General features: G+C 42.4%; 2 protein-coding genes across 5 annotated transcripts in view; one reads left to right on the top strand and one right to left on the bottom strand.

Moving 5' to 3' along the window:
- LOC135527994 (transcription initiation factor TFIID subunit 4-like) overlaps nt 1-21,409 on the bottom strand; it is a 44,236-nt gene extending 22,827 nt beyond the window's left edge. Inside the window, exons 1-8 of the mRNA XM_064956733.1 lie at nt 21,178-21,409; nt 20,229-21,023; nt 18,294-18,442; nt 18,077-18,202; nt 17,865-17,984; nt 17,653-17,775; nt 17,446-17,535; nt 17,079-17,321 (exon numbers count right to left, since the gene is read on the bottom strand). Of these exons, the coding sequence (XP_064812805.1) occupies nt 17,079-17,321; nt 17,446-17,535; nt 17,653-17,775; nt 17,865-17,984; nt 18,077-18,202; nt 18,294-18,442; nt 20,229-21,023; nt 21,178-21,409 (1,878 nt within the window). The remainder of the gene's footprint in view (nt 1-17,078; nt 17,322-17,445; nt 17,536-17,652; nt 17,776-17,864; nt 17,985-18,076; nt 18,203-18,293; nt 18,443-20,228; nt 21,024-21,177) is intronic.
- On the top strand, nt 20,599-26,240 carry LOC135527995 (protein LSM14 homolog B-like). 4 transcript variants are annotated; one of them, XM_064956735.1, is made up of 9 exons: nt 20,599-20,678; nt 22,917-23,080; nt 23,774-23,906; nt 24,042-24,230; nt 24,526-24,600; nt 24,747-24,908; nt 25,185-25,323; nt 25,457-25,611; nt 25,720-26,240. In XM_064956735.1, exons 1-8 carry the CDS (start codon nt 20,657-20,659, stop codon nt 25,602-25,604), a joined length of 1,032 nt encoding a protein of 343 aa, XP_064812807.1. In that variant the 5' UTR covers nt 20,599-20,656; the 3' UTR covers nt 25,605-25,611; nt 25,720-26,240. The 4 variants fall into 4 exon arrangements, with proteins under 4 accessions (XP_064812807.1, XP_064812808.1, XP_064812806.1 ...); XM_064956736.1 differs by having other exon boundaries at nt 25,457-25,615; XM_064956734.1 differs by having other exon boundaries at nt 25,457-26,240.
- The last annotated feature ends 1,136 nt before the right edge of the window (nt 26,241-27,376 follow it).

The raw sequence follows: 27,376 nt of genomic DNA, 5'->3' as shown, positions 1-27,376 counted from the left end.
TGTGTTTCATTGCTTCCATTGTTGGCAGACAGAGCTGGATGCACCAAGCTGGTCTGTTTTCAGAACATTGTTTGGCCTCAAGTGGGATGAGGAAATCTTTGATCGGCTTCATCTGAGATTTGGGCCTTGTTGCAGCTGTCATTTCATAGCATTTCTATCATTTGGGAGTCACTAATAGATTGACTAATTGTCGTTTTATATATATATATGTATGTATGTGTATATGTATGTATGTGTATATGTATGTATGTGTGTATGTATGTATGTATGTATGTATGTATGTATGTATGTATGTATGTATGTATATATATATATATATATATATATATATAGTATTATTTTTATTTGTTTTTTTTCGATGTACTTTACTCAAACCAGTGAATATCACTTATTATAAATGAGATCATTAACTATCAGCTCTTGGAATATCCAGGGCCTATACTCTTCACATTTTGGTTATAAAACAACAAATCCAGAATTGCTTAAAAACATCAAGGGACAGGACATCATAATCCTACTGGAAACATGGTGTCGTGGAGACATAGATACTCAGTGTCCCTCGGGCTATAGAGAAAGTTTACTACCGTCAATCAAACATAAACATGTTAAACGGGGCCGAGACTCAGGTGGAATCATCATTTGGCATAAGCGGGACTTAGCGCTAGATGAAATGAAAAAGGTACCTCTCACATTTGGCTAAAACTTAACAAAGGTACAATCTATTGTGACAACGATGTATACATATGTGCAGCTTATGCTCCTCCTTCAGATTCATCATATTATGATGATCAGTTTTTTGACAATCTCCAGACAGAAATCATTGCATTTCAGGCACAGGGTAAAGTACTTCTTTGTGGAGATTTCAATGCAAGAACAGGTTCTGAGCCTGACTACACTGATGCGGGAGGTAACCACCACATATTTGGACACCCCTCCTTATACAGTAGCCCTATTATAAATAATAGAAACAGTCCTGACCAAATACTGAACAAAAATGGAAAGGAGTTAGTACATCTCTGTCGAGCCTTAGGCCTGTACATGCTTAATGGTAGAATCAAAGGGGACTCTTTAGGTCAGTTTACTTACTGCTCAGCCCTTGGGACAAGTGTAGTCGATTATGCCATCACTGACATTGACCCCTCTTCCATTAGTGCATTCACTGTCAGACCACAGACACCCTTGTCAGATCACAGTCAGATCAACGTGTTTCTGAAGAAATTAACCGGCAATATTCATTCAAAAAAACAGCCCAATAAACTCTACAACATAAACCAATCATACAGATGGGCTCCAAACAGTGCAGAGATTCACTGAAACATTGAACTCAAATGAAATAATGAACTCTATACAGTTTTTCAATAACTCACGGTACCAAAACAATAAAGATGGTGTCAATTCAGCTACTCAAAACATCAACTGCATATTCCAAAAAGCAGCATCGAAAGCAAATTTGAGAAATCCAAAGAAATGCAACATCAGAAGCAAAAATCAAAATGTTTCTGACAAATGGTTTGATAATGAATGTAAAACAATTAGAAAACACTTGAGACAAATGTCAAACAAAAAACATAAGCAGCAAAACAACCCAGAGCTACGATATGAATACTTTGAAACTCTGAAACAGTATAAACAAACACTGAAACGCAAGAAATTTAATTATACCAACAGGACACTTGATGAAATTGAAAACACAATTGACCAAAATCAGTTCTGGGACATGTGGCTTTGTTGTGCTAAAATTGTTCCACAAGAATTAGCAATACAAGATGTAGGAATTTGGAAAACTTATTTTGATAATCTATACAAAAACATCCCACAAAAAGACTTGCAACAGAACCAATTAGAAATTAAAGAAAAATTGAACATCCTTGAATCAGTCATTAAAAACAACCAAAATCCATTAGATTACCCAATAACCCAACAAGAACTAAATGAAAAGCTAAAATCTATTAAATCAAAGAAGGCTTGTGGTCTAGACAACATCAGAAATGAAATGCTGAAAAACAGCACACCTGAGTTGCAAAATGCTGTGCTTAAATTGTTCAACATGGTTTTAACTTCTGGCTGCTTCCCTGATGTCTGGAACCAGGGGCTCATCTCCCTATCCACAAAAGTGGAGACAAATCAGACCCTAATAATTACAGGGGAATTTGCGTAAACAGTAACTTGGGAAAGATTTTCTGTAGCATTTTGAATTCAAGAATTCAAACCTTTCTTCAAGAAAAAATGTAATAAGTAAATGTCAAATTGGCTTTCTCCCTAACCATCGCACTACTGACCATATATACACCTTACACACACTAATTAATAAACACGTCCACCAAAAAAAAGAGGGCAAAATCTTTGCTTGCTTTATTGACTTTAAAAAAGCATTTGATTCGATTTGGCACGAAGGGCTATTCTACAAAATTCTACAAAGTGGACTTGGTGGTAAGGTATATGACTTAATAAAATGTATGTACACAGAAAACAAGTGTGCAATAAAAATCAAAAACCAAAGAACAGAATTTTTTTCACAATGTCGAGGTGTGAGACAAGGCTGCAGTTTGAGTCCAAATCTTTTCAACATTTATATCAATGAATTAGCAGACATGTTGGACCAATCTCCAGCCCCAGGACTCACACTATTTGACACAGAGGTGAAATACCTGCTATATGCTGATGACGTGGTACTTCTATCACCAACCAAAGAAGGTCTTCAACAGAAAATTAATATTCTGGAGCAATATTGCCATAATTGGGCCCTGGCAGTAAATTTCCAAAAAACTAAAATCATGATTTTCCAAAAAAAACCCAGATGTCAGAAACACAAATATAAATTCACCCTGAACAACACCTTAATTGAACACACAAAAAATTACACCTATCTTGGTCTGACCATATCTGCATCGGGAAACTTTAATATGGCAGTGAATGCACTCAAAGAAAAAGCCCGCAGAGCAATGTATGCAATAAAAATGAAATTATTCAAAATCAACATCCCAATTAGAATTTGGACTAAAATATTTGACAGTGTAATCCTACCAATAGCTCTTTATGGAAGTGAGGTTTGGGGGCCACTCAATAAACTGGACTTTAAAATGTGGGACAAACATCCAATTGAAGCCCTACATGCAGAATTCTGTCGGAAAATCCTACAAGTTCAGAGAAATACACCAACTAATGCATGTAGGGCAGAATTGGGCCGTTTTCCAGTAATAATGAAAATACAGAAAAGATCATTAAAATTTTGGCTACATCTGAATTCAAGTCTAAATTCAAGTCTGCAATTTAAATCACTTCAAACCCAAGAGCTGAGCCCAGAAACGAGCCCTCTCAGTCAGCTGGTGTTGGACCTCACCAACCAAGCTGACACCAGCACTGCTTCAAAAGAAAGAATTCCAATAAGCAAAATCATGAACCAATCAAAGGAATCATATTTACAACATTGGAAAAATGAAACAAAATCCCAAAGCCGACTAAATTGCTATCTGACCCTAAACAGAGAATATGAATTGGCTGATTATCTCTACTCTGTCAGAGATACGAAGCAGAGACAGATCCTTACCAAGTACAGGCTGAGTGACCACCGATTGGCAATAGAAACCGGCAGACATAAAAAGACATGGCTACCCAAAGAGGAGCGTGTATGTGGTCACTGCATAACAGGGGAGGTAGAGACAGAGATGCACTTTCTCCTTTACTGTGATAAATATTCCTCACAAAGAGATTCATTATTCACAGAAATTACTAAACATATTCCAAATTTTTACAAATTGAACCCAGAGGAAAAACTAAGAATACTCATGGGCGAAGGAGCAATGGCTCCTCTTGCAGCCAAATATGTATTTTCCTGCCATAGCCTGAGGGACACTGAATAATAACATCTGCATAGTAAGCAGTAACTTAATTGTTATTGCTATTATTGTTATTACTGTAATTATTATTATTTTTGTATTTAATTTTGTATTATTATTTACTACACTTTTATATTTTATATTTGCTATCATTTAGAATTTTGTTACAATGTATATTGTATACATTGTTGCTTTGGCAATATTGACACAATGTTTTTCATGCCAATAAAGCAGCTTGAATTTGAATTTGAGAGAGCGAGACCAGAGAGAGAGAGAGAGAGAGAGAGAGAGACCAGAGAGAGAGAGAGAGAGCGAGACCAGAGAGAGAGAGAGAGAGCGAAACCAGAGAGAGAGAGAGAGCGAGCGAGACCAGAGAGAGAGTGAGACCAGAGAGAGATAGAGAGAGCGACCAGAGCGAGACCAGAGAGAGAGAGAGACCAGAGAGAGAGAGAGAGAGAGACCAGAGAGAGAGAGAGAGAGAGACCAGAGAGAGAGAGAGAGCGAGACCAGAGAGAGAGAGAGAGAGCGAGACCAGAGAGAGAGGGAGACCAGAGAGAGAAAGAGTGAGAGAGAGAGCGAGAACAGAGAGAGAGAGAGAGACCAGAGAGAGAGAGAGTGAGACCAGAGAGAGAGCGAGACCAGAGAGAGAGCGAGAGAGCGACCAGAGCGAGACCAGAGAGAGAGAGAGACCAGAGAGAGAGAGAGAGACCAGAGAGAGAGAGAGAGAGAGAGCGAGAACAGAGAGAGAGAGAGAGACCAGAGAGAGAGAGAGCGAGAGAAAGCGAGACCAGAGAGAGAGAGAGCGAGAGAGAGAGAGAGCGAGACCAGAGAGAGAGAGAGAGAGAGAGAGAGAGCGAGACCAGAGAGAGAGAGAGAGAGAGAGAGAGAGAGAGAGAGCGAGACCAGAGAGAGAGAGAGAGAGAGCGAGAGAGAGCGAGACCAGAGAGAGCGAGAGAGAGCGAGACCAGAGAGAGAGAGCGAGAGAGAGAGACCAGAGAGAGAGAGAGAGAGAGCGAGACCAGAGAGAGAGAGAGAGAGAGAGAGCGAGACCAGAGAGAGAGCGAGACCAGAGAGAGAGAGAGAGCGAGACCAGAGAGAGAGAGAGACCAGAGAGAGAGAGAGACCAGAGAGAGAGAGAGACCAGAGAGAGAGAGACCAGAGAAAGAGCGAGACCAGAGAGAGAGAGAGAAAGCGAGACCAGAGAGAGAGAGAGACCAGAGAGAGAGAGAGAGCGACCAGAGCGAGACCAGAGAGAGAGAGAGACCAGAGAGAGAGAGAGAGAGACCAGAGAGAGAGAGAGAGAGAGCGAGACCAGAGAGAGAGAGAGACCAGAGAGAGAGAGAGACCAGAGAGAGAGAGAGAGAGAGAGAGAGAGAGCGAGACCAGAGAGAGAGAGAGAGAGAGAGAGAGAGAGCGAGACCAGAGAGAGAGAGAGAGAGAGAGAGAGCGAGACCAGAGAGAGAGAGAGAGAGAGCGAGACCAGAGAGAGAGAGAGAGAGAGCGAGACCAGAGAGAGAGAGAGCGAGAGAGAGAGAGCGAGACCAGAGAGAGAGAGAGAGAGAGAGCGAGACCAGAGAGAGAGAGAGAGAGAGCGAGACCAGAGAGAGAGAGAGATTGAGCAGCTGCTGAAAAATGAGCTCCTGTATATATTGAGATTTAAATGGTTTTTTAGAGTGAAGTACATCGAAAAAATCAAAAGAAAACCGCAAGACTCAATAGAAGACAAAACAAGCAACAAACCAAAAAGACAGGCTTTTGAAAAAGTAACTATTTTTCATAAAATTGTACAGTTATCTTAGCTAGCTGAATTGCTAGCTGAATTGTTTACTTGTTGCTAAGCAGTTGCTAGGGACTCTCCTGGAAGAAGCTAGCTAGCTATCAAAGAATAACAAAAAGAACAGAAGAAAGGAAGACAAAATAAGGACAAAATAAGGACAGAAGAAAAAGGAAAAGAAAAAGGACAACAAAGTGAAACAGTCCTCTAAAGAAACAAGAGACCATAATACAAGAAACATTGCTTCTGTTGCAACACTGTAGCAAACATCACCAGCGTTGCTATGGAAATTGTTTACCCACCAGACATCCAAACAGAAAAAGCTAAGAAAAGTTTCAAAGGTTTGTTGATGGGACAGAACCATGAATGCCTGTTTGCAGATCTTACCAGTTACAAAACAAGAGCAAATTTAATTTTTAATACCAATCGAGGGAACATATGGAAAAAGGTTATTTGCAAACATTTTCCCTTCTCAAAAAAGAGGGGCATCAGCCAAGGATGTCAGATCAGCATTTTTGAAGAAGCTGACCAGAGCAACACATATCAAACAATAAACTTATATAATAATGGAACTGTATTGATACAAGGCAATGATTCAAGCCTCCAAGCTTTTGAGAATATGTTTGCTGCCCTAAAAGCAGATGCTGAAATCATCTCAGAAACTGAGGAAAAAGTCAAGGAGGGAGATGGAGAAAAGCAGACCCCAATGGTCTCTGTGACCCAGCAGGAAGCACTCAATGTCCCTCTACCTACCTCACCTGCAGCAGACAGAGTCAAGGACATGTCAATTTCAATAAGAACACCTGCTATGCAACGTTTCCACGACACCCTCTCTCTAGTCGAAGCAGAGGTCATAGAACTCAGAGAGAACAAGCTTCAAGAGGAGGACACTATCCAGAAACTCAAAGAAGAGATGAAACAGTTCAGGGAGGAGAGCAGAGCATCTATTGCTAAATTAGAAAGCAGAATGGACAAGCTGAGTCAGACAAATGATGACCTCAGAGACCATTTGAGCACAACAAGAAAGGAGCTAGAACAAAAAGAGAGGTACATTGACACCCTCAACCGGCAGCGAGTCATTGTGTCCTCTGTATCTGGAGAACATGTCCACCAGCTTGGCATAACACAATCAGAATCTGAGACCAGCATGGCCTTCACCACACAGCCTGATGACACTGCTCAAACCCAGGTCAACCTACCAGCCTCCCAGTCTGCTCCAGCCCAGGTCAACTTACCAGCATCCCAGTCTGCTCCAGCCCAGGTCAACTTACCAGCATCCCAGTCTGCTACAGCCCAGGTCAATTTACCAGCCTCCCAATCTGCTCCAGCCCAGGTCAACCTACCAGCCTCCCAATCTGCTACAGCCCAGGTCAACTTACCAGCATCCCAGTCTGCTCCAGCCCAGGTCAACTTACCAGCATCCCAGTCTGCTACAGCCCAGGTCAATTTACCAGCCTCCCAATCTGCTCCAGCCCAGGTCAACCTACCAGCCTCCCAATCTGCTCCAGCCCAGGTCAGCCTACCAGCCTCTCAGTCTGCTCCAGCCCAGGTCAACTTACCAGCCTCCCAGTCTGTGCCACCCAGAAAATCACCCACAACTGCAATCCTAATTGATTCAAATGGGAAGTTCTTAGTCCAGGAAAGATTATTCCCTAGACACAATGTGTATAAGTTCTGGTGTCCTACAGCTGAGAGTGCAATGCAGCTACTCAGTCAGACCAAGATTGACACCCCTGACAACATCATCATCCACACTGGCACAAACGACCTTCATGCTAAAGGTGAAAATGTATCTGGGGCAGTGAGAAGAGTGGCAGAACTGGCACAGGCTATGTTCCCTACAACCAATATAGTTGTGTCCACCCTCCTACCAAGAAAAGACTTCCCAGGAAAGTTGATCGACAAAATAAATCAACAGATCACTGTGGACTGTGCCTCACTGCTCAACGTCAGAACGGCTCACCACCCCACTCTGACATGTCAACACTTATATGATAATGTACATCTTGATCAGGACAGTATCAGAACCTTTGCCAAGGACCTAAAAGATGCAACACTTGGCAGGGACCCACACACCCATCACCCCAGCAACAAAGGTCCCCCGCCCCACCATCTGAAACAACAGTACCTCAACCATCCCGAGGAGAAAAGAGCTAGACACAGCTTATTACAGCACAGCTATACTAGACCAGGCCCACCACAGCACATATTTACCAGACCAGACCCGCCTCAGGACAGCACGACTAGACCCATCCCATCACAACACAGCTCTACTAGACCTGGCCCATCACAACATAGCTCTACTAGACCCAGCCCATCACAACAGAGCTCTACTAGACCCAGCCCATCACAACACAGCTCTACTAGACCCAGCCCATCACAACACAGCTCTACTAGACCCAGCCCATCACAACACAGCTCTACTAGACCCAGGTCATCACAACACAGCTCTACTAGACCCAGCCCATCACAACACAGCTCTGACCACTACTCCAGGGTCGGACAGAACACTGCCCTTCAGGGAAGTAGACCACATGACGCAGTCCACACCTTGTATCAGTCAGATCATCAGCCTACATATGCTGAGGTAACCTCTGGCAGAAGACCCCTAGAACAATCAGAGATAGGAGAGGTGCGCCAACTACTGCAACTAATATGCAGACTACTGAGCTAGACAGTCCCTTTAATTCACACACAGGCACGCACGCACGCGCGCACACACGCACACACACACACACACACACACACACACAGGGTTGCAGATTGCATTGTACTTATTTTATGTGCAATCTTATTCCATTCTTATTAATTTGTTTACAACTATTCTTAATTTTATTGACACCGGTATTATAATAATAATTCTGTGTGATGGTGTGTGTGTGTGTATATATATGTGTGTCTGCGTGTGTGTGTGTGTGTGTGTGTGTGTGTGTGTGTGTGTGTGTATGTATGTATGTATGTGTACGTATGTATGTATGTGTGTATATATATATATATATATATATATATATATGTATATGTGTATGTATATATATGTATATATATATATATGTATGTATGTGTATGTATGTGTGTGTATGTGTGTATATATATATATATATATATATGTATATATATATATATATGTATGTATATATATATATATATATATAGTATTATTTTTATTTGTTTTTTTTCGATGTACTTTACTCAAACCAGTGAATATCACTTATTATAAATGAGATCATTAACTATCAGCTCTTGGAATATCCAGGGCCTATACTCTTCACATTTTGGTTATAAAACAACAAATCCAGAATTGCTTAAAAACATCAAGGGACAGGACATCATAATCCTACTGGAAACATGGTGTCGTGGAGACATAGATACTCAGTGTCCCTCGGGCTATAGAGAAAGTTTACTACCGTCAATCAAACATAAACATGTTAAACGGGGCCGAGACTCAGGTGGAATCATCATTTGGCATAAGCGGGACTTAGCGCTAGATGAAATGAAAAAAGGTACCTCTCACATTTGGCTAAAACTTAACAAAGGTACAATCTATTGTGACAACGATGTATACATATGTGCAGCTTATGCTCCTCCTTCAGATTCATCATATTATGATGATCAGTTTTTTGACAATCTCCAGACAGAAATCATTGCATTTCAGGCACAGGGTAAAGTGCTTCTTTGTGGAGATTTCAATGCAAGAACAGGTTCTGAGCCTGACTACACTGATGCGGGAGGTAACCACCACATATTTGGACACCCCTCCTTATACAGTAGCCCTATTATAAATAATAGAAACAGTCCTGACCAAATACTGAACAAAAATGGAAAGGAGTTAGTACATCTCTGTCGAGCCTTAGGCCTGTACATGCTTAATGGTAGAATCAAAGGGGACTCTTTAGGTCAGTTTACTTACTGCTCAGCCCTTGGGACAAGTGTAGTCGATTATGCCATCACTGACATTGACCCCTCTTCCATTAGTGCATTCACTGTCAGACCACAGACACCCTTGTCAGATCACAGTCAGATCAACGTGTTTCTGAAGAAATTAACCGGCAATATTCATTCAAAAAAACAGCCCAATAAACTCTACAACATAAACCAATCATACAGATGGGCTCCAAACAGTGCAGAGATTCACTGAAACATTGAACTCAAATGAAATAATGAACTCTATACAGTTTTTCAATAACTCACGGTACCAAAACAATAAAGATGGTGTCAATTCAGCTACTCAAAACATCAACTGCATATTCCAAAAAGCAGCATCGAAAGCAAATTTGAGAAAACCAAAGAAATGCAACATCAGAAGCAAAAATCAAAATGTTTCTGACAAATGGTTTGATAATGAATGTGAAACAATTAGAAAACACTTGAGACAAATGTCAAACAAAAAACATAAGCAGCAAAACAACCCAGAGCTACGATATGAATACTTTGAAACTCTGAAACAGTATAAACAAACACTGAAACGCAAGAAATTTAATTATACCAACAGGACACTTGATGAAATTGAAAACGCAATTGACCAAAATCAGTTCTGGGACATGTGGAACAATTTAAGCACAACAAAGCCACAAGAATTAGCAATACAAGATGTAGGAATTTGGAAAACTTATTTTGATAATCTATACAAAAACATCCCACAAAAAGACTTGCAACAGAACCAATTAGAAATTAAAGAAAAATTGAACATCCTTGAATCAGTCATTAAAAACAACCAAAATCCATTAGATTACCCAATAACCCAACAAGAACTAAATGAAAAGCTAAAATCTATTAAATCAAAGAAGGCTTGTGGTCTAGACAACATCAGAAATGAAATGCTGAAAAACAGCACACCTGAGTTGCAAAATGCTGTGCTTAAATTGTTCAACATGGTTTTAACTTCTGGCTGCTTCCCTGATGTCTGGAACCAGGGGCTCATCTCCCCTATCCACAAAAGTGGAGACAAATCAGACCCTAATAATTACAGGGGAATTTGCGTAAACAGTAACTTGGGAAAGATTTTCTGTAGCATTTTGAATTCAAGAATTCAAACCTTTCTTCAAGAAAAAAATTTAATAAGTAAATGTCAAATTGGCTTTCTCCCTAACCATCGCACTACTGACCATATATACACCTTACACACACTAATTAATAAACACGTCCACCAAAAAAAGAGGGCAAAATCTTTGCTTGCTTTATTGACTTTAAAAAAGCATTTGATTCGATTTGGCACGAAGGGCTATTCTACAAAATTCTACAAAGTGGACTTGGTGGTAAGGTATATGACTTAATAAAATGTATGTACACAGAAAACAAGTGTGCAATAAAAATCAAAAACCAAAGAACAGAATTTTTTTCACAATGTCGAGGTGTGAGACAAGGCTGCAGTTTGAGTCCAAATCTTTTCAACATTTATATCAATGAATTAGCAGACATGTTGGACCAATCTCCAGCCCCAGGACTCACACTATTTGACACAGAGGTGAAATACCTGCTATATGCTGATGACGTGGTACTTCTATCACCAACCAAAGAAGGTCTTCAACAGAAAATTAATATTCTGGAGCAATATTGCCATAATTGGGCCCTGGCAGTAAATTTCCAAAAACTAAAATCATGATTTTCCCAAAAAAAACAGATGTCAGAAACACAAATATAAATTCACCCTGAACAACACCTTAATTGAACACACAAAAAATTACACCTATCTTGGTCTGACCATATCTGCATCGGGAAACTTTAATATGGCAGTGAATGCACTCAAAGAAAAAGCCCGCAGAGCAATGTATGCAATAAAAATGAAATTATTCAAAATCAACATCCCAATTAGAATTTGGACTAAAATATTTGACAGTGTAATCCTACCAATAGCTCTTTATGGAAGTGAGGTTTGGGGGCCACTCAATAAACTGGACTTTAAAATGTGGGACAAACATCCAATTGAAGCCCTACATGCAGAATTCTGTCGGAAAATCCTACAAGTTCAGAGAAATACACCAACTAATGCATGTAGGGCAGAATTGGGCCGTTTTCCAGTAATAATGAAAATACAGAAAAGATCATTAAAATTTTGGCTACATCTGAATTCAAGTCCAAATTCAAGTCTGCAATTTAAATCACTTCAAACCCAAGAGCTGAGCCCAGAAACGAGCCCTCTCAGTCAGCTGGTGTTGGACCTCACCAACCAAGCTGACACCAGCACTGCTTCAAAAGAAAGAATTCCAATAAGCAAAATCATGAACCAATCAAAGGAATCATATTTACAACATTGGAAAAATGAAACAAAATCCCAAAGCCGACTAAATTGCTATCTGACACTAAACAGAGAATATGAATTGGCTGATTATCTCTACTCTGTCAGAGATACGAAGCAGAGACAGATCCTTACCAAGTACAGGCTGAGTGACCACCGATTGGCAATAGAAACCGGCAGACATAAAAAGACATGGCTACCCAAAGAGGAGCGTGTATGTGGTCACTGCATAACAGGGGAGGTAGAGACAGAGATGCACTTTCTCCTTTACTGTGATAAATATTCCTCACAAAGAGATTCATTATTCACAGAAATTACTAAACATATTCCAAATTTTTACAAATTGAACCCAGAGGAAAAACTAAGAATCCTCATGGGCGAAGGAGCAATGGCTCCTCTTGCAGCCAAATATGTATTATCCTGCCATAGCCTGAGGGACACTGAATAATAACATCTGCATAGTAAGCAGTAACTTAATTGTTATTGCTATTATTGTTATTACTGTAATTATTATTATTTTTGTATTTAATTTTGTATTATTATTTACTACACTTTTATATTTTATATTTGCTATCATTTAGAATTTTGTTACAATGTATATTGTATACATTGTTGCTTTGGCAATATTGACACAATGTTTTTCATGCCAATAAAGCAGTTTGAATTTGAGAGAGAGAGCGAGACCAGAGAGAGAGAGAGAGAGCGAGACCAGAGAGAGAGAGAGAGAGAGCGAGACCAGAGAGAGAGAGAGAGAGAGCGAGACCAGAGAGAGAGAGAGAGAGAGCGAGACCAGAGAGAGAGAGAGAGAGAGAGAGAGAGAGCGAGACCAGAGAGAGAGAGAGAGAGCGAGACCAGAGAGAGAGAGAGAGCGAGACCAGAGAGAGAGAGAGAGCGAGACCAGAGAGAGAGAGAGAGAGAGAGACCAGAGAGAGAGAGAGAGAGCGAGACCAGAGAGAGAGAGAGAGAGCGAAACCAGAGAGAGAGAGAGAGCGAGCGAGACCAGAGAGAGAGTGAGACCAGAGAGAGATAGAGAGAGCGACCAGAGCGAGACCAGAGAGAGAGCGAGACCAGAGAGAGAGAGAGAGCGAGACCAGAGAGAGAGAGAGAGCGAGACCAGAGAGAGAGAGAGAGAGAGCGAGACCAGAGAGAGAGAGCGAGACCAGAGAGAGAGAGAGAGAGAGAGAGCGAGACCAGAGAGAGAGAGAGAGAGAGAGCGAGACCAGAGAGAGAGAGAGAACCTGACACCCTCAGCACACAGGGGGACAAACACCTGCCTGGAGGTGACAGCATTCCCTCCCCCGTATGCCCCCCTAGGCACAACTATGACAACATAATCAACAAAAACGGGTCACAACTCCTGCAGCTCTGTCGCACGCTGGGTATGTACATAGTCAATGGTAGGCTTCGAGGGGACTCCTATGGTAGGTACACCTATAGCTCATCTCTTGGCAGTAGTACTGTAGACTACTTTATCACTGACCTCAACCCAGAGTCTCTCAGAGCGTTCACAGTCAGCCCACTGACACCCCTATCAGACCACAGCAAAATCAGTCTACCTAAACAGAGCAATACTCAATCATGAGGCATCAAAGCCAAAGGAACTGAGTAACATTGAGAAATGCTATAGATGGAAGGAATGCAGTTTGGAAACCTACCAAAAAACAATTAGGCAACAACAAATTCAATCCCTTTTAGACAATTTCCTGGGTAAAACGTTCCACTGTAATAGTGAAGGTGTAAACTTGGCAGTAGAAAATCTTAACAGTATATTTGACCTCTCAGCTTCCATATCAAATCTAAAAATCTCAAATAGAAAACCGAAGAAAATTAACAACAATGACAAATGGTTTGATGGAGAATGCAAAAATCTAAGAAAGAAATTGAGAAACCTGTCCAACCAAAAACATAGAGACCCGGAAAACCTGAGTCTACGCCTTCACTATGGTGAATCACTAAAACAATACAGAAATACACTACGGAAAAAGAAGGAACAGCACATCAGCAATCAGCTCAATGTAATTGAAAAATCCATAGACTCTAACCACTTCTGGGAAAATTGGAAAACACTAAACAAACAACAACACGAAGAATTATCTATCCAAAATGGAGATGTATAGGTAAACCACTTCTCCAATCTTTTTGGCTCTATAATAAAGAATAAAGAGCAAAAACATATACATGATCAAATACAGATCTTAGAATCAACTATTAAAGACTACCAGAACCCACTGGATTCTCCAATTACATTGAATGAGTTACAGGACAAAATAAAAACCCTCCAACCCAAAAAGGCCTGTGGTGTTGATGGTATCCTCAATGAAATGATCAAATATACAGACAACAAATTCCAATTGGCTATACTAAAACTCTTTAACATCATCCTTAGCTCTGGCATCTTCCCCAATATTTGGAACCAAGGACTGATCACCCCAATCCACAAAAATGGAGACAAATTTGACCCCAATAACTACCGTGGAATCTGCGTCAACAGTAACCTTGGGAAAATCCTCTGCATTATCATTAACAGCAGACTCGTGCACTTCCTCAATGAAAACAATGTACTGAGCAAATGTCAAATTGGCTTTTTACCAAATTACCGTACAACAGACCATGTATTCACCCTGCACACCCTAATTGACAACCAAACAAACCAAAACAAAGGCAAAGTCTTCTCATGCTTTGTTGATTTCAAAAAAGCCTTCGACTCAATTTGGCATGAGGGTCTGCTATACAAACTGATGGAAAGTGGTGTTGGGGGTAAAACATACGACATCATAAAATCCATGTACACAAACAACAAGTGTGCGGTTAAAATTGGCAAAAAACACACAAATTTCTTCACACAGGGTCGTGGGGTTAGACAGGGATGCAGCTTAAGCCCCACCCTCTTCAACATATATATCAACGAACTGGCGCGGGCACTAGAAAAGTCTGCAGCACCCGGCCTCACCCTACTAGAATCTGAAGTCAAATGTCTGCTGTTTGCTGATGATCTGGTGCTTCTGTCACCAACCAAGGAGGGCCTACAGCAGCACCTAGATCTTATGCACAGATTCTGTCAGACCTGGGCCCTGACAGTAAATCTCAGTAAGACCAAAATAATGGTGTTCCAAAAAAGGTCCAGTCACCAGGACCACAAATACAAATTCCATCTCGACACTGTTGCCCTAGAGCACAAAAAACTATACATACCTTGGCCTAAACATCAGCGCCACAGGTAACTTCCACAAAGCTGTGAACGATCTGAGAGACAAGGCAAGAAGGGCATTCTATGCCATCAAAAGGAACATAAATTTCAACATACCAATTAGGATTTGGCTAAAAATACTTGAATCAGTCATAGAGCCCATTGCCCTTTATGGTTGTGAGGTCTGGGGTCCGCTCACCAACCAAGACTTTACAAAATGGGACAAACACCAAATTGAGACTCTGCACGCAGAATTCTGCAAAAATATCCTCCGTGTACAACGTAGAACACCAAATAATGCATGCAGAGCAGAATTAGGCCGCTACCCACTAATTATCAAAATCCAGAAAAGAGCTGTTAAATTCTATAACCACCTAAAAGGAAGCGATTCCCAAACCTTCCACAACAAAGCCATCACCTACAGAGAGATGAACCTGGAGAAGAGTCCCTAAGCAAGCTGGTCCTGGGGCTCTGTTCACAAACACACCCTACAGAGCCCCATGACAGCAGCACAATTAGACCCAACCAAATCATGAGAAAACAAAAAGATAATTACTTGACACATTGGAAAGAATTAACAAAAAAACAGAGCAAACTAGAATGCTATTTGGCCCTACACAGAGAGTACACAGCGGCAGAATACCTGACCACTGTGACTGACCCAAAATTAAGGAAAGCTTTGACTATGTACAGACTCAGCGAGCATAGCCTTGCTATTGAGAAAGGCCGCCGTAGGCAGACATGGCTCTCAAGAGAAGACAGGCTATGTGCTCACTGCCCACAAAATGAGGTGGAAACTGAGCTGCACTTCCTAACCTCCTGCCCAATGTATGACCATATTAGAGAGACATATTTCCCTCAGATTACACAGATCCACAAAGAATTCGAAAACAAATCCAATTTTGAAAAACTCTCATATCTACTGGGTGAAATTCCACAGTGTGCCATCAGAGCAGCAAGATTTGTGACCTGTTGCCACGAGAAAAGGGCAACCAGTGAGGAACAAACACCATTGTAAATACAACCCATATCTATGCTTATTTATTTTATCTTGTGTCCTTTACCATTTGTACATTGTAAAAACACTGTATATATATATATATAATATGACATTTGTAATGTCTTTATTGTTTTGAAAATTCTGTATGTGTGATGTCTACTGTTAATTTTTATTGTTTACCTTATTTGCTTTGGCAATGTTAACACATGTTTCCCATGCCAATAAAGCCCCTTAAATTGAAATTGAAATTGAGAGAGAGCGAGACCAGAGAGAGAGAGAGAGAGCGAGACCAGAGAGAGAGAGAGAGCGAGACCAGAGAGAGAGAGAGAGAGCGAGACCAGAGAGAGAGAGAGAGCGAGACCAGAGAGAGAGAGAGCGAGACCAGAGAGAGAGAGAGAGCGAGACCAGAGAGAGAGAGAGAGACCAGAGAGAGAGACCAGAAAGCGAGACCAGAGAGAGAGAGAGAGAGCGAGACCAGAGAGAGAGAGAGAGAGCGAGACCAGAGAGAGAGAGAGAGAGAGAGCGAGACCAGAGAGAGAGAGAGAGAGCGAGACCAGAGAGAGAGAGAGAGCGAGACCAGAGAGAGAGAGAGAGCGAGACCAGAGAGAGAGAGAGAGCGAGAGAGAGAGCGAGACCAGAGAGAGAGAGAGAGCGAGACCAGAGAGAGAGAGAGAGCGAGACCAGAGAGAGAGAGAGAGCGAGACCAGAGAGAGAGAGCGAGACCAGAGAGAGAGAGCGAGAGCGAGACCAGAGAGAGCGAGACCAGAGAGAGAAAACACAGAGAGAGAAAAAACAGAGAGAAAGCGAGAGAGGCCAGAGAGAAAGAAAGAGTGCAGACCTGAACCTTACTGTGCAGGCTCGGGTATTTCCTTTTCACATAGTCCTTTCCAGCATGTTTCCACCAACTATGGTGGACGCGTAATCAGGCGATACACTTGGGGTCATCCCTCAACATAACATACAGTCATATAGACTTCCCATTACATTAAAACAACAAGGCACCCTACCCATACAACAGAGGGAGTATGTATCGTTAGGATATAGTATACCAGGCCAGGCTTGCTATGAGGTGTCTGGGCCAGGCTGATGACAGGAGACTGGTGCATGGTCCCCTTGGCCCCAGGGCTACTTCTGTTGAGACGGGAGTTCTGTGCCGTGGACGTGCCCCCCAGCACCGCAGCAGTCAAGGCCTTGGAGGTGGCGGCAGGCTGGGCACCAGTGTGAGGCAGCTGGCTCTGCTGGATGAAGGCTGCCGAGTCTGGGGTCATTTGACGCAGTGCAGGAAGACTCCTCTGGAGATGGGGAGGAAGAGCACAAATCATTCTCTCATCTACAGTATATTGCATCGTTGGCCACGTGTATTTATTTGGGTGTATAGGTAGCTACATTAGAGAAGGGAAAAGCCATCAGTCTCACCTTGAGGAAAGGCACGAGATATGGCTGAGGAGAGGAGTTGAGCTCCCGGTATAACCGACTGGTGAAGTCCTCCGCTTCGATCTTACTCTCCTGTGGTGGTAGAAAAACAGACAACATAGGAAGATAAAGTGAGAAAAATAGTGAGAGTGAGTGCAAGGGACAGACACATATGGCCAGACAGATGGCCAGACAGACAGAAAGGTGTACCAGCAGGCTCTTGACTAACTCCTTGACGTTGGCTGTGGTCTCAGACGACTGCTTCCCGCTGGATGCCAGTTTGATCAGCGTGGACAGGAAGTTCTTACACTTCTTCACATTCTCCAGGATCTCCTAAACACACATATACACAAGTTAGGACCACTGCATGACTATTTAGGAGTAGATAAATGTCGGAAGGAGGGTGATGAGTGTTGTCTCACCATGGTAGAAACGACCGTGGGGGTGCCTGGTGTCCCTGCTCTCTGGGTGACTGCTGCCGAGCAAGGCTGCACTGGAGCCTGACCTGAGGTGGCGGCCGCTCCACCCAGCATAATGGTGTTCTAGAGGAGGTGGCAAAGAGGAAGCAGGGTATGAAATGAGACTAAGGGGGAGATTGAAGAGAATTGAAGAGGGGGATGAGTTGTGTACCTACCTGTTGTAGTACAGGAGGCCTCTGGAGGGTGGTGGTGGCCTGGACGGTGGTCTGGGCCGTGGAGCCCTGCTTAGTGATGGTGGTGGTGGGGGTCACCTGACGGGACATCATGGGCGTCCCTGGAGCCTGCAGGACAGAGGAGAGGACAAGGGCTCAGGGGTTCACACTGTGATCTCTCCATCACTGTAGGTAAGAGATGATTAGTGTGTGTGTGCACCTGTACAGAAGTGATCTGGACAGGGGGAGTGCTGGTGGGGGTGGCTGCCCGTGGGGTCATGGCGCTCTGGGACTGGGATTGCATCTGGGCCAGGGTCTGCTGGTGGATCACCAGAAGCTGCCCACTCTCACTGCGTACCAGCACCATGCCTACACAGGGCATGGCGGGGTCAGGGGTAAGAAGTCAAACAGGGGATATAGATCGACAGACAGACACTTACTTGCTAAATACAAATAACGTTACATATCTTAATAATAACTATGGAAACACTTTGTTTGGTTAGAAAATACAGTGTTGGCCACTCTTGGCAGAAAAGTACCTTTTTTATTGTCACAACAACAACAACAAACATTCAGCTCTCAGTGGCGAGTTTAACTACAGCTAGCATTGTTAGCCAGAACCTGTGAGACGTGCAACTCCCACAGAAAATGTGCCACATGCATGCAACTACATTACATGATGTGCTATGGTGTCAGTGTGCCTATTGATCAAATCAGTCCATTGTATGTGTGCCAGGGTAGCCTGTGTGTGATTTTACAGACGACACAAGTAGACAGAATCAATAGAACGTTCCCACAGGTCAATGTGCTCGTGGAGCATAAACAACTGACAGCAAAACACGCCCGCCTGCACACGCACAAGGAGTTTAGTCTAATAAACAAACCAAAGGTGCAGCAGCGATGGCAACTGGAGCTGATATGACATCTCAAATGTTAACCACAAGTTTGCAACAAATTTTCTGTTTCACAGAGACTGTTTTACACTGCCTGCAAAATACATTGTAGCCTCTCTCCACTGTGGCTAACTGACATAGGGTGAAGTCAGCTTTAGTGGGACACTTTTTGGTAGATTGCCATGTAGACAGTGAAAATCAGTGTACCCCTACTCAAGCAATGTTTATTTAAATTAATGAATGTCTTATCTACATTTTAATGATAAAACAAGTTAACCATGTATTATTCAGTGGATGCTACATCCCCTAAAACAAAACCAGAGCCCTACTTTTGATGAAGAGTCTTTCAATGCTAGTGGGACACTTGACGGGGCGGCAGGGTAGCCTAGTGGTTAGAGCGTTGGACTAGTAACCAAAAGGTTGTGAGTTCAAACCCCCGAGGTGACAAGGTACAAATCTGTCGTTCTGCCCCTGAACAGGCAGTGAACCCACTGTTCCCAAGCCGTCATTGAAAATAAGAACGTGTTCTTAACTGACTTGCCTGGTTAAATAAAGGTAAAATTAAAAAAAAATAAGAATTAAGAACACAGTGGCCCACTGCACCTGGCACTTGTGAAATCATCAATTATACTTTATAGAGGCTTAAAGAAAACACACCATCTGTATAAAAAAATAAATAAGTTAAAGACAACCTTCGACTAGACCCTCTCAATGCCCCCTCAATCGATTAGGAACAACTAAAGTAATATCTTTCAATGTATTTTAGAATATCCAATGAGTGAATTTACATTTAAATTTGATTAAAAAGTTTATTTTGTGCATTTTAATAGCTGAAAAAGTCCCTGTTCCACTATCCAACAGTGGGACACCACTATAAATCAGATTTTCATAAATATTATAACTATTTACATGAATGGTTATTATATTTCAAAACACTACCAGTAAATATGAACTTTAACATGAAAAGCTAGATTGTTGAATTATAGTTAACAGAATGACAGGTTATATGTTTCCTATGTAGAGCATGTTTCATCTGGTCTCTCCATCTGAGAAACCTAATCACACACCACAACGATGTCACACTCACCAAAACCATGTTTTCATGCACAGAACATATTCAGCAAAAAAAACAAATAACATGTGTTGGGACTGGGCTGCAAAATTATAGCACAGATACAGTACCCTCAAAGAAATGGCCCACTAATGCTGACTTCTCCCTAACTGGCTACTACTACGTCAAAACACCTGAGAATTAATGTTACCTGGAGGGAGCTGAATGTTTTGGATGTTTGAAGCATTTTGTTGGGGTTGCGGAAGTCTCGGGGAGAACACCTGTGGCGCGATCGCCTTCATCCCACCAGGACAGACTGCAATAGTCGATGGGATGGAGGTCCTCACATTTTGTAAAACCAGGCTTTTACCTACAACACTGGGGGCGGTCACTTCTGAAGTCGTTTGTGTGGTCGTTTTTGAAGACTCCAATGTGTTGATTTGCGCTTCTGAACTTGCAGGGTTGGCAACGTTGACAGATCGTATCAGAACCGTATTATTGCTCCCGCTCTGCGCGGTGACTGTTCCGAGGGTTTGCATAGGCGGCCTCACGAGCGTGACAGTGGGCACACTGTTTAGAACAGACAGCTGAGACGATATCACAGTTGAAGTGACAGCACTGTGCATAAGAGGTGTTTGAATGACTGTGCTGGAAGTTGAAGGTAAGACTACGTTTCCTTTGACTACGGAGCTCGGTCCGTTGTTGACAACCGCGACGGCGGGCACAGTGCTGCTTTCCGAGTTCACCAAAGCGGCAACACTTCCTGAATTATGAGAGTTTATCACAATGCTCCTTCCATTTAAAGTTTGTACACCAGCCGCCCCAGTTTTTCTGGTCCCAGCTGCGTGATCGGGAACCTCCGTTATCACACCACTGCTTGTCCCAGTCTTGCTCGGACTGTGCCCGGCTGTCATGCTCGATCCCACCGCCGTTGTCCCGACCGCAGCATACATGGTTGAACCCTGGGACCTCCTACTATTAATGACCCCCCCTGGCACGCCAGTCCCTACAGAAGAGGAAACAGATGAAGGATGGGAATATCTATCAATTGAACATGTGTAGCTGTATAAGCAAGTTGTCAAATTGTTTGGCTAAAAGAGACAAAAACAGAAAAACAACGTGACCAGAATAAGCTAACGTTAACCAGTAATATATTTTACCTGGTTTAGCAAGCTCTTGTGAAAGTCCCATTTCGCTGTCCTGGACATTGGAATTGCGACCAACAGCTGAGTTGTCAATGTGATTTGCTGCAGCCTGGACCCCAACTGAAGACTTTCCACGACCCGATCCCGTGAGCTCAGACTCCAAAGACCCAACTAGATCACTAACTACTTTCTCGTCCACCTCTGTGTTGAAGAAAACATCATCCAGTAAATCGGAGCCCGCCGCCATCTTTACTCGCTCGTGAGACGCATGCACCGATTGGATACTCCGTCACTCACATTGGATTCCAGGGTGCTCTGATTGGTTATTGTTAGATTTACAGTTTGGGATGAATTGTTATAAATTACATTTAAGGAATCGCAGCAGGATGCGATATAGCACGGGCGAAAAAATTGGGACGACAGTACAGACAGGGTTGCATTTGGTAGTTGTGCGGCTAGCGTTGCCAAATGGAAACGAACCACACATCGATTATGTTACCGAGTTTTGTTACTATATGGAATCATTATAGAGGAAATGCAGTGGCTTTCTTTGAGCTTTTATTCTCGACTCAAAATGGCTGCGTTGTTTTTCAGGCGGTCTGTCCTACAGCTGCTGTCACCGCCCGCACGAGGGCGCTGGTCGAGCGCTCGCTGCCGACTGTCAGAACTGGACAACCAGCTTCGTGCCCACTGACACATATGCAGGACAATAGCATCTGTCATTTACTTTGTTTTACTGCGGACATGTAACGGTAGCCTATTCATACGTTAGAGATTGATGTACATGTGCTATTTTAACTTTCACTTAGTATGCTGGTGCTCGAGAGAGAATGTGTAGGCTCAATGTAATTTTAATAAAGTTGAATAAAAACATTATAGGCCTATACAATTATCATATATTTCTTGGTTTCGGTCATAGTGTAAATTTGTTTTGATTAGCCTATTGATATTTAGCCTAGTTAGGCTTTGTAGCCTAGTTTATGGGCTACAATAAATATTATAGAACGAAATTGCATGAACTCGGCATATTTGCGACGACACTTAGCCAATATGCATATATGCCATCAATAACTGTTACATATAGAGTATAGTTGATTAAGTTCCAATTAACTTTTATAACTCTTCAGCAAATGCAATCCAACCATGACCACTTGAGGCACAGGTGCACTTGTAAATGAGAAGGCGTGGCCCATGGCTCACCTTGGAGTGATGGTCCATAAATTCCCTCTAACGAGCCGCACATTACCTTGCTGTCATGTGAATCACATTTAAAATACAACGCAGAGATTAGGCTACTTGACGCCATTAGTTCACCAGCCACCATGAACGTCGGGACTCCTTATATCGGTAGTAAAATCGGCTTGATTTCCAAAGCTCTAAATCGGTATGAGGGCATCTTATACACCATCGATACCGTGAATTCGACAGTGGTGTTGACAAAAGGTAAATTATGCGAGCGGCCAAAGAGAGCATATCCACTCTCAGACAGCAGTTGTAGTCAAAGAAGACCTGTTTGCTCCTAAAATAAGGGATTGTGATCACATGTGGAATTACAAATAGATGATGGAGCCCATACTTTAAACAGACAATGCGAGCAGTGGGATGTGAAAGTAAAGTTTCAATATGGTCACTTAGGCCTACTGTTGTATTTTACCGGATAGTTTGTGTGTACAGATGTCAATGGATTGCATAGTAAAAACATCTGCTTTGGCCTGTCAATGACCTTTCATGATTGTTTTCTTGTTCATATGCAGTGAAGTCATTTGGATCAGAGGGCCGACCCACAGACAGGCCATCCCCTCCCAAAGACGACGTCTATGAGTACATCATATTCAGAGGAAGTGATATCAAAGACATCTCATTGTGTGAGCCTCCAAAATCCCACCATGGCCTGCCCCAGGACACTGCCATTGTGCAGGTAGGCAGGCTATGCCTCCCTCTCACTCTAAGCGACATTCTGCCTTCTCAACCATTCGCTTCGACCAAGACTGCCTAGTGTGAACTACAGTACTGACGCTGTGTTTTAGCGTTAAGAAACGCAAATCATCGCTTGCGATACTGCTTTTGAAACATATGGCCATTTCATCAAGGGAAAACGTCATTCAAATACACTTACTGTAGCCGTTTTGCACAGATCAATACAGCAATGGGTGCCTCCATCCAACAAAAGTACACTTCCACCACATTTCCAGTTGGCTTACACAAAGGTGTTTGGAACACGCTAATTAGCAAAGGTAGTCGCTTGTCTTCTGTTTTCCGTAAACAAACGCTGTATTATGTAGATATGGCAATTTGGGAACACTAGCCCTTCGGTGTTTATCAACTTAAACGTTTTTACTTTTTAAAGTATTTCTCGGTGTTGTGTAATGAAAGCTAAAGTCCTTCTGCTTCCAATACTGTACCGCAAGCGACACGATAATGTTCAGATTGAGCATCGGGGATTTTAGTTAACAATACTCCCCCTACAGAAAACGTCTTCGTCCAATCATTTATGTGTAATGTAATTGAGTCATGATCAAGTTACATGCCATGAGCCCGTCCATAATATCAGTGTTTCGAGTAAATTATTTATACATTTGCTGTATTCTTTCCTTGTTTTGGTGGGGTACAGTCATCACTCAGCACCTCAGCGTCCTCCTATAATCCAACTCCAGGACCAATCAGTCCCTACAGGATCCCATCATATAACCAGCTAGCAGCAAACTATCTGCTCAACCAGCAGTATGCTGCAGCCCTTGGTTTGGGTGAGTCAGTGAATAAAACTGGGAACTGATGGAGATGATTCATGTTGCAACACTATTCATTTTAATTATAAAATCCATTATTGGGTGCTTGTTTCCAATGATATATAACCTCCCTCTTGGTCCTGTTCTACTCAGGTGGAACTCATGGCCCTCAAGTGAGAAGGGGTCCTATGGTGGAGCAGGCTGTCCAGACTGTGCCTCTAGATGAGACAGGGCAGAAGAAAGGCCAGAATCTGTTTCAGGAGCAGTGCAGGGAGACCAGTAGGCCCATGCAGCGAGCTGCACGAGGGAGCCCACAGCCCCAGAGACTTTCTGGACCAGGCAGTAAGCAGACTGGGAGCAAGCCGGGATGAGCTGGTGGTACTTCAGGCTGATATGCTTGTAAAATAAGGATAAAGAAATGCATTGTAGAATATGAAAAATAGAAAGGACCTGAATGTGTGTTCAGCTTTTGCATTGTAGAAGATGCACTACTTCCCATAGTATACATTGGCATAATGCCTGATTTTGAATTGAACTGGTTAAGTTGTAGATGTAATAAAAAATGACCCCTGTGGAAAAACATGCGTTCATACTGTAAAACGGACTGTGTGATTTGCAACTAGTTTTCTACCATCAGGTGGCTCCGATGTACAGCCTTGGCCTACAACTTCCCAAGCCAACGACGAGAACAGGCCACCAAGGAGGAGACCAGGTGACCCCCCCCCCCCTTGTTTTTAGCTCTTGGGCCAGGGACAAATCTAATTTGCTCTGGATGGTTGTATAGTAAACCATTTTGTTATAGAATTTCTCATACCTTAGAATGAATGACATATCATTCTTTCCATTGTTGTCCTGCAGGAGCTCGTAGGCCCAGGAATCGTAATCGGGGCCAGCTCCTTGTGAAGAGCTCCATGCCCAGCACCCTCAAGTTTGAGTCAGACTTTGACTTTGATTCTGCAAATGCCCAGTTCGACAAGGAAGCGCTAGAGCGGGAGATGCAGGACCAGTTGAACATCAAAGGTGGTTATTTTAATGCAACCAACATGTCCGTGACCAATGGGCCTTCGTGCTTTGAACGGTAGTTGCAGGAATGTGGCAATTTGACCATGACTGTGATCATGCATTAGGCAACCATTAGCTCATGATTTGGCATCACTGATTGGGGAAATTAATGCAAAAAGGGGACTTACATTTCCGCCAGAGTTATATCCTCCAAAAATATTATTTGGTATCATCTGCAAGCATTTCAGAACCATGATTTTGTTAATTGTTCATCCATGCTTGCATCTTCACTAGAAACACAGGATGACGGGAAGGTGAAACCAGAAGTATACACTGGTGAGAAGACAGTGGAGAGGGATCCATTTGGGCCCAAGTGCTACTATGACAAGGCCAAATCCTTCTTTGACAACATCTCATCAGACCATAAATCCAGGTGACCATGTTTATTTTATAGATGTGCTCTGAAAGTGACTATCTATTGTGCTGTCAATTTCATGTGTCACAAAATGCTTATGAAGATCTGACTAATCTCTGTGCTTGTCTAATCATGTTACACTATGACCCAGACGCACTACCAGGGCAGAGGAGAGGAAGCTGAACGTTGAGACCTTTGGGGTTCCTGGTCGCTTCCTGAGGTTCCGTGGGGGCTACCGCGGCCGCAGAGGGCTAGGGTCCGCACAGCGCCGGTCCTCCCAGCGAACTGGGAGGCTGTGAGGGTCAAGTGAGTAAGGACGCATGTTTATTCAAAAGCCTGGGTATATATTGCTTGCGATTCGAGTCTAACCAGGCAAAGCTAGTAATTATTCAAACATTTTTTTTTACCCTGCAGGCCTCGTTTGACGCTTGGGTTACCTTGTGCATGAATTGCCACAAAGTGGTTGGTTGTATGTACTTTAGTTTTTGTAGTTAACCAAAATGTAACAATTTGCATCCATTATTTTTCTCTGCCATCATGAAGTGTTTTGTAATGAGAATTTATTTTGACTCTTGGGACCCCACACCTGAATAAGTATTTGAGAAGTGAAATGCATTGCTTTTTCTTTATTTTCTTTGAGCCTAAGGTACATTTTGGCTTTTGACATTGTTTTGAATTTGCTTGTGCTTTTCATCCTTTTCTGTATTCGGATAAATGGATGACATGCAAACTTCCTAAACTGTTCAAGGGATCAATTTGAAGGTGAAACTGGTGAGGGTAAAATACTTCATGATATTGTAAATATTACTTAACTTAATTAAAACAGACCTTGTCTGCTAAAAATATTGAATTCCCATGTATTGGTTTGTTTTCTATCATTTTGAGAAAATAAGTGTTCAATTGTTACAACTCAAATAAACATGGGAAATTGCTTATTCACTTGTTCTCTGTTCAATGATACTAGGTGGATGTTGTAGTTTTTAAATGCAGATATTTTGCATTGCAAGAATAAGGTAAAATCTTAAGATTGCATGTGATCCATTAGGGCACCAGTGTTTCTCATTCCATTGGGACTCCCAGGGTGGGAGCATTTTGTTTTAGTCTTAACACCCAGTACCTTGAGCACTACCAGCACTACCATAGCCTACCTGATTCAACCAAACAAGTCTGCTGATTAGTCAAATTGGGTGTTTATGCCGGACTAGAACAAAAATATGCAATCCTTGGGGGTCCCTCCAGAAATGGCTAGAGAAACAATGAATTCATGTAAATGATGAGATTCCTGATGCAAAGGCACATGTGTTTTTTGTTTTGTTATGACTGGTCAAAGTGTTCATGGTTTCTCTGCTTTCTGTTTCAATAGCCGTGACATATTCCTCAATTTCCTCTTGAACCAGAATCTATTTACAGTGGAAAATAAATAATTAGGGGAACATTAAGTTGCACTATTACACAGGTGAGATCCTCTGGATTTGCTGAGATGTCACGATTTCAAACAGACCTTCATTGATTCATCCCGCTTCATAATGGCTAGCTCAATGTTCTTTCCCCGTGACTGGACATCCTGCGGACACAGGGTGCGAAGTTTGATGGAGGAAAATATGTGCTTTGTGTTCCAATCACTACATTGTTGCTGTCAAATGTTCTAAAGTGGTGTAAGCCTCACCTCTAGTGCTCTGATGGCAAGCTTAACGGTGTCCGTATCGGACTCCATATCCTCTTTATAATCCTTCTCTAGAAACTCCCGAACAGTCTTGGCAGATCTTCCAATAGCATTTGCCTATGTACACGTTTTATTTATCATATTTTGAAGCATCTCATCAATGATTCTGATGTATGGGTCAGAAAAACACCCCTACCTTCCAGGCATGGTATGTTCCTGAGGGGTCTGTTTTGTACAGATGTGGGGTGTTCCATCAAAATCAAACCCCACAATGAGGGAGGAGATGCCAAATTGCCTTCGCCCATTGCTTTGGGTGTAGCGCTGAAAGTCAGAATGTGTGTGTGTATATATGAGAGGAAATAAGGTACTAAAATTTCTTAACTGGCATTTTTTCCTTAACTATAGATT

This window comes from Oncorhynchus masou, chromosome 33, assembly GCF_036934945.1.
Source record: "Oncorhynchus masou masou isolate Uvic2021 chromosome 33, UVic_Omas_1.1, whole genome shotgun sequence".
Taxonomy (NCBI): domain Eukaryota; kingdom Metazoa; phylum Chordata; class Actinopteri; order Salmoniformes; family Salmonidae; genus Oncorhynchus; species Oncorhynchus masou.
The sequence above is the reverse complement of the archived record's forward strand: the minus strand, read 5'-3'. Positions and strand labels throughout refer to the sequence as shown.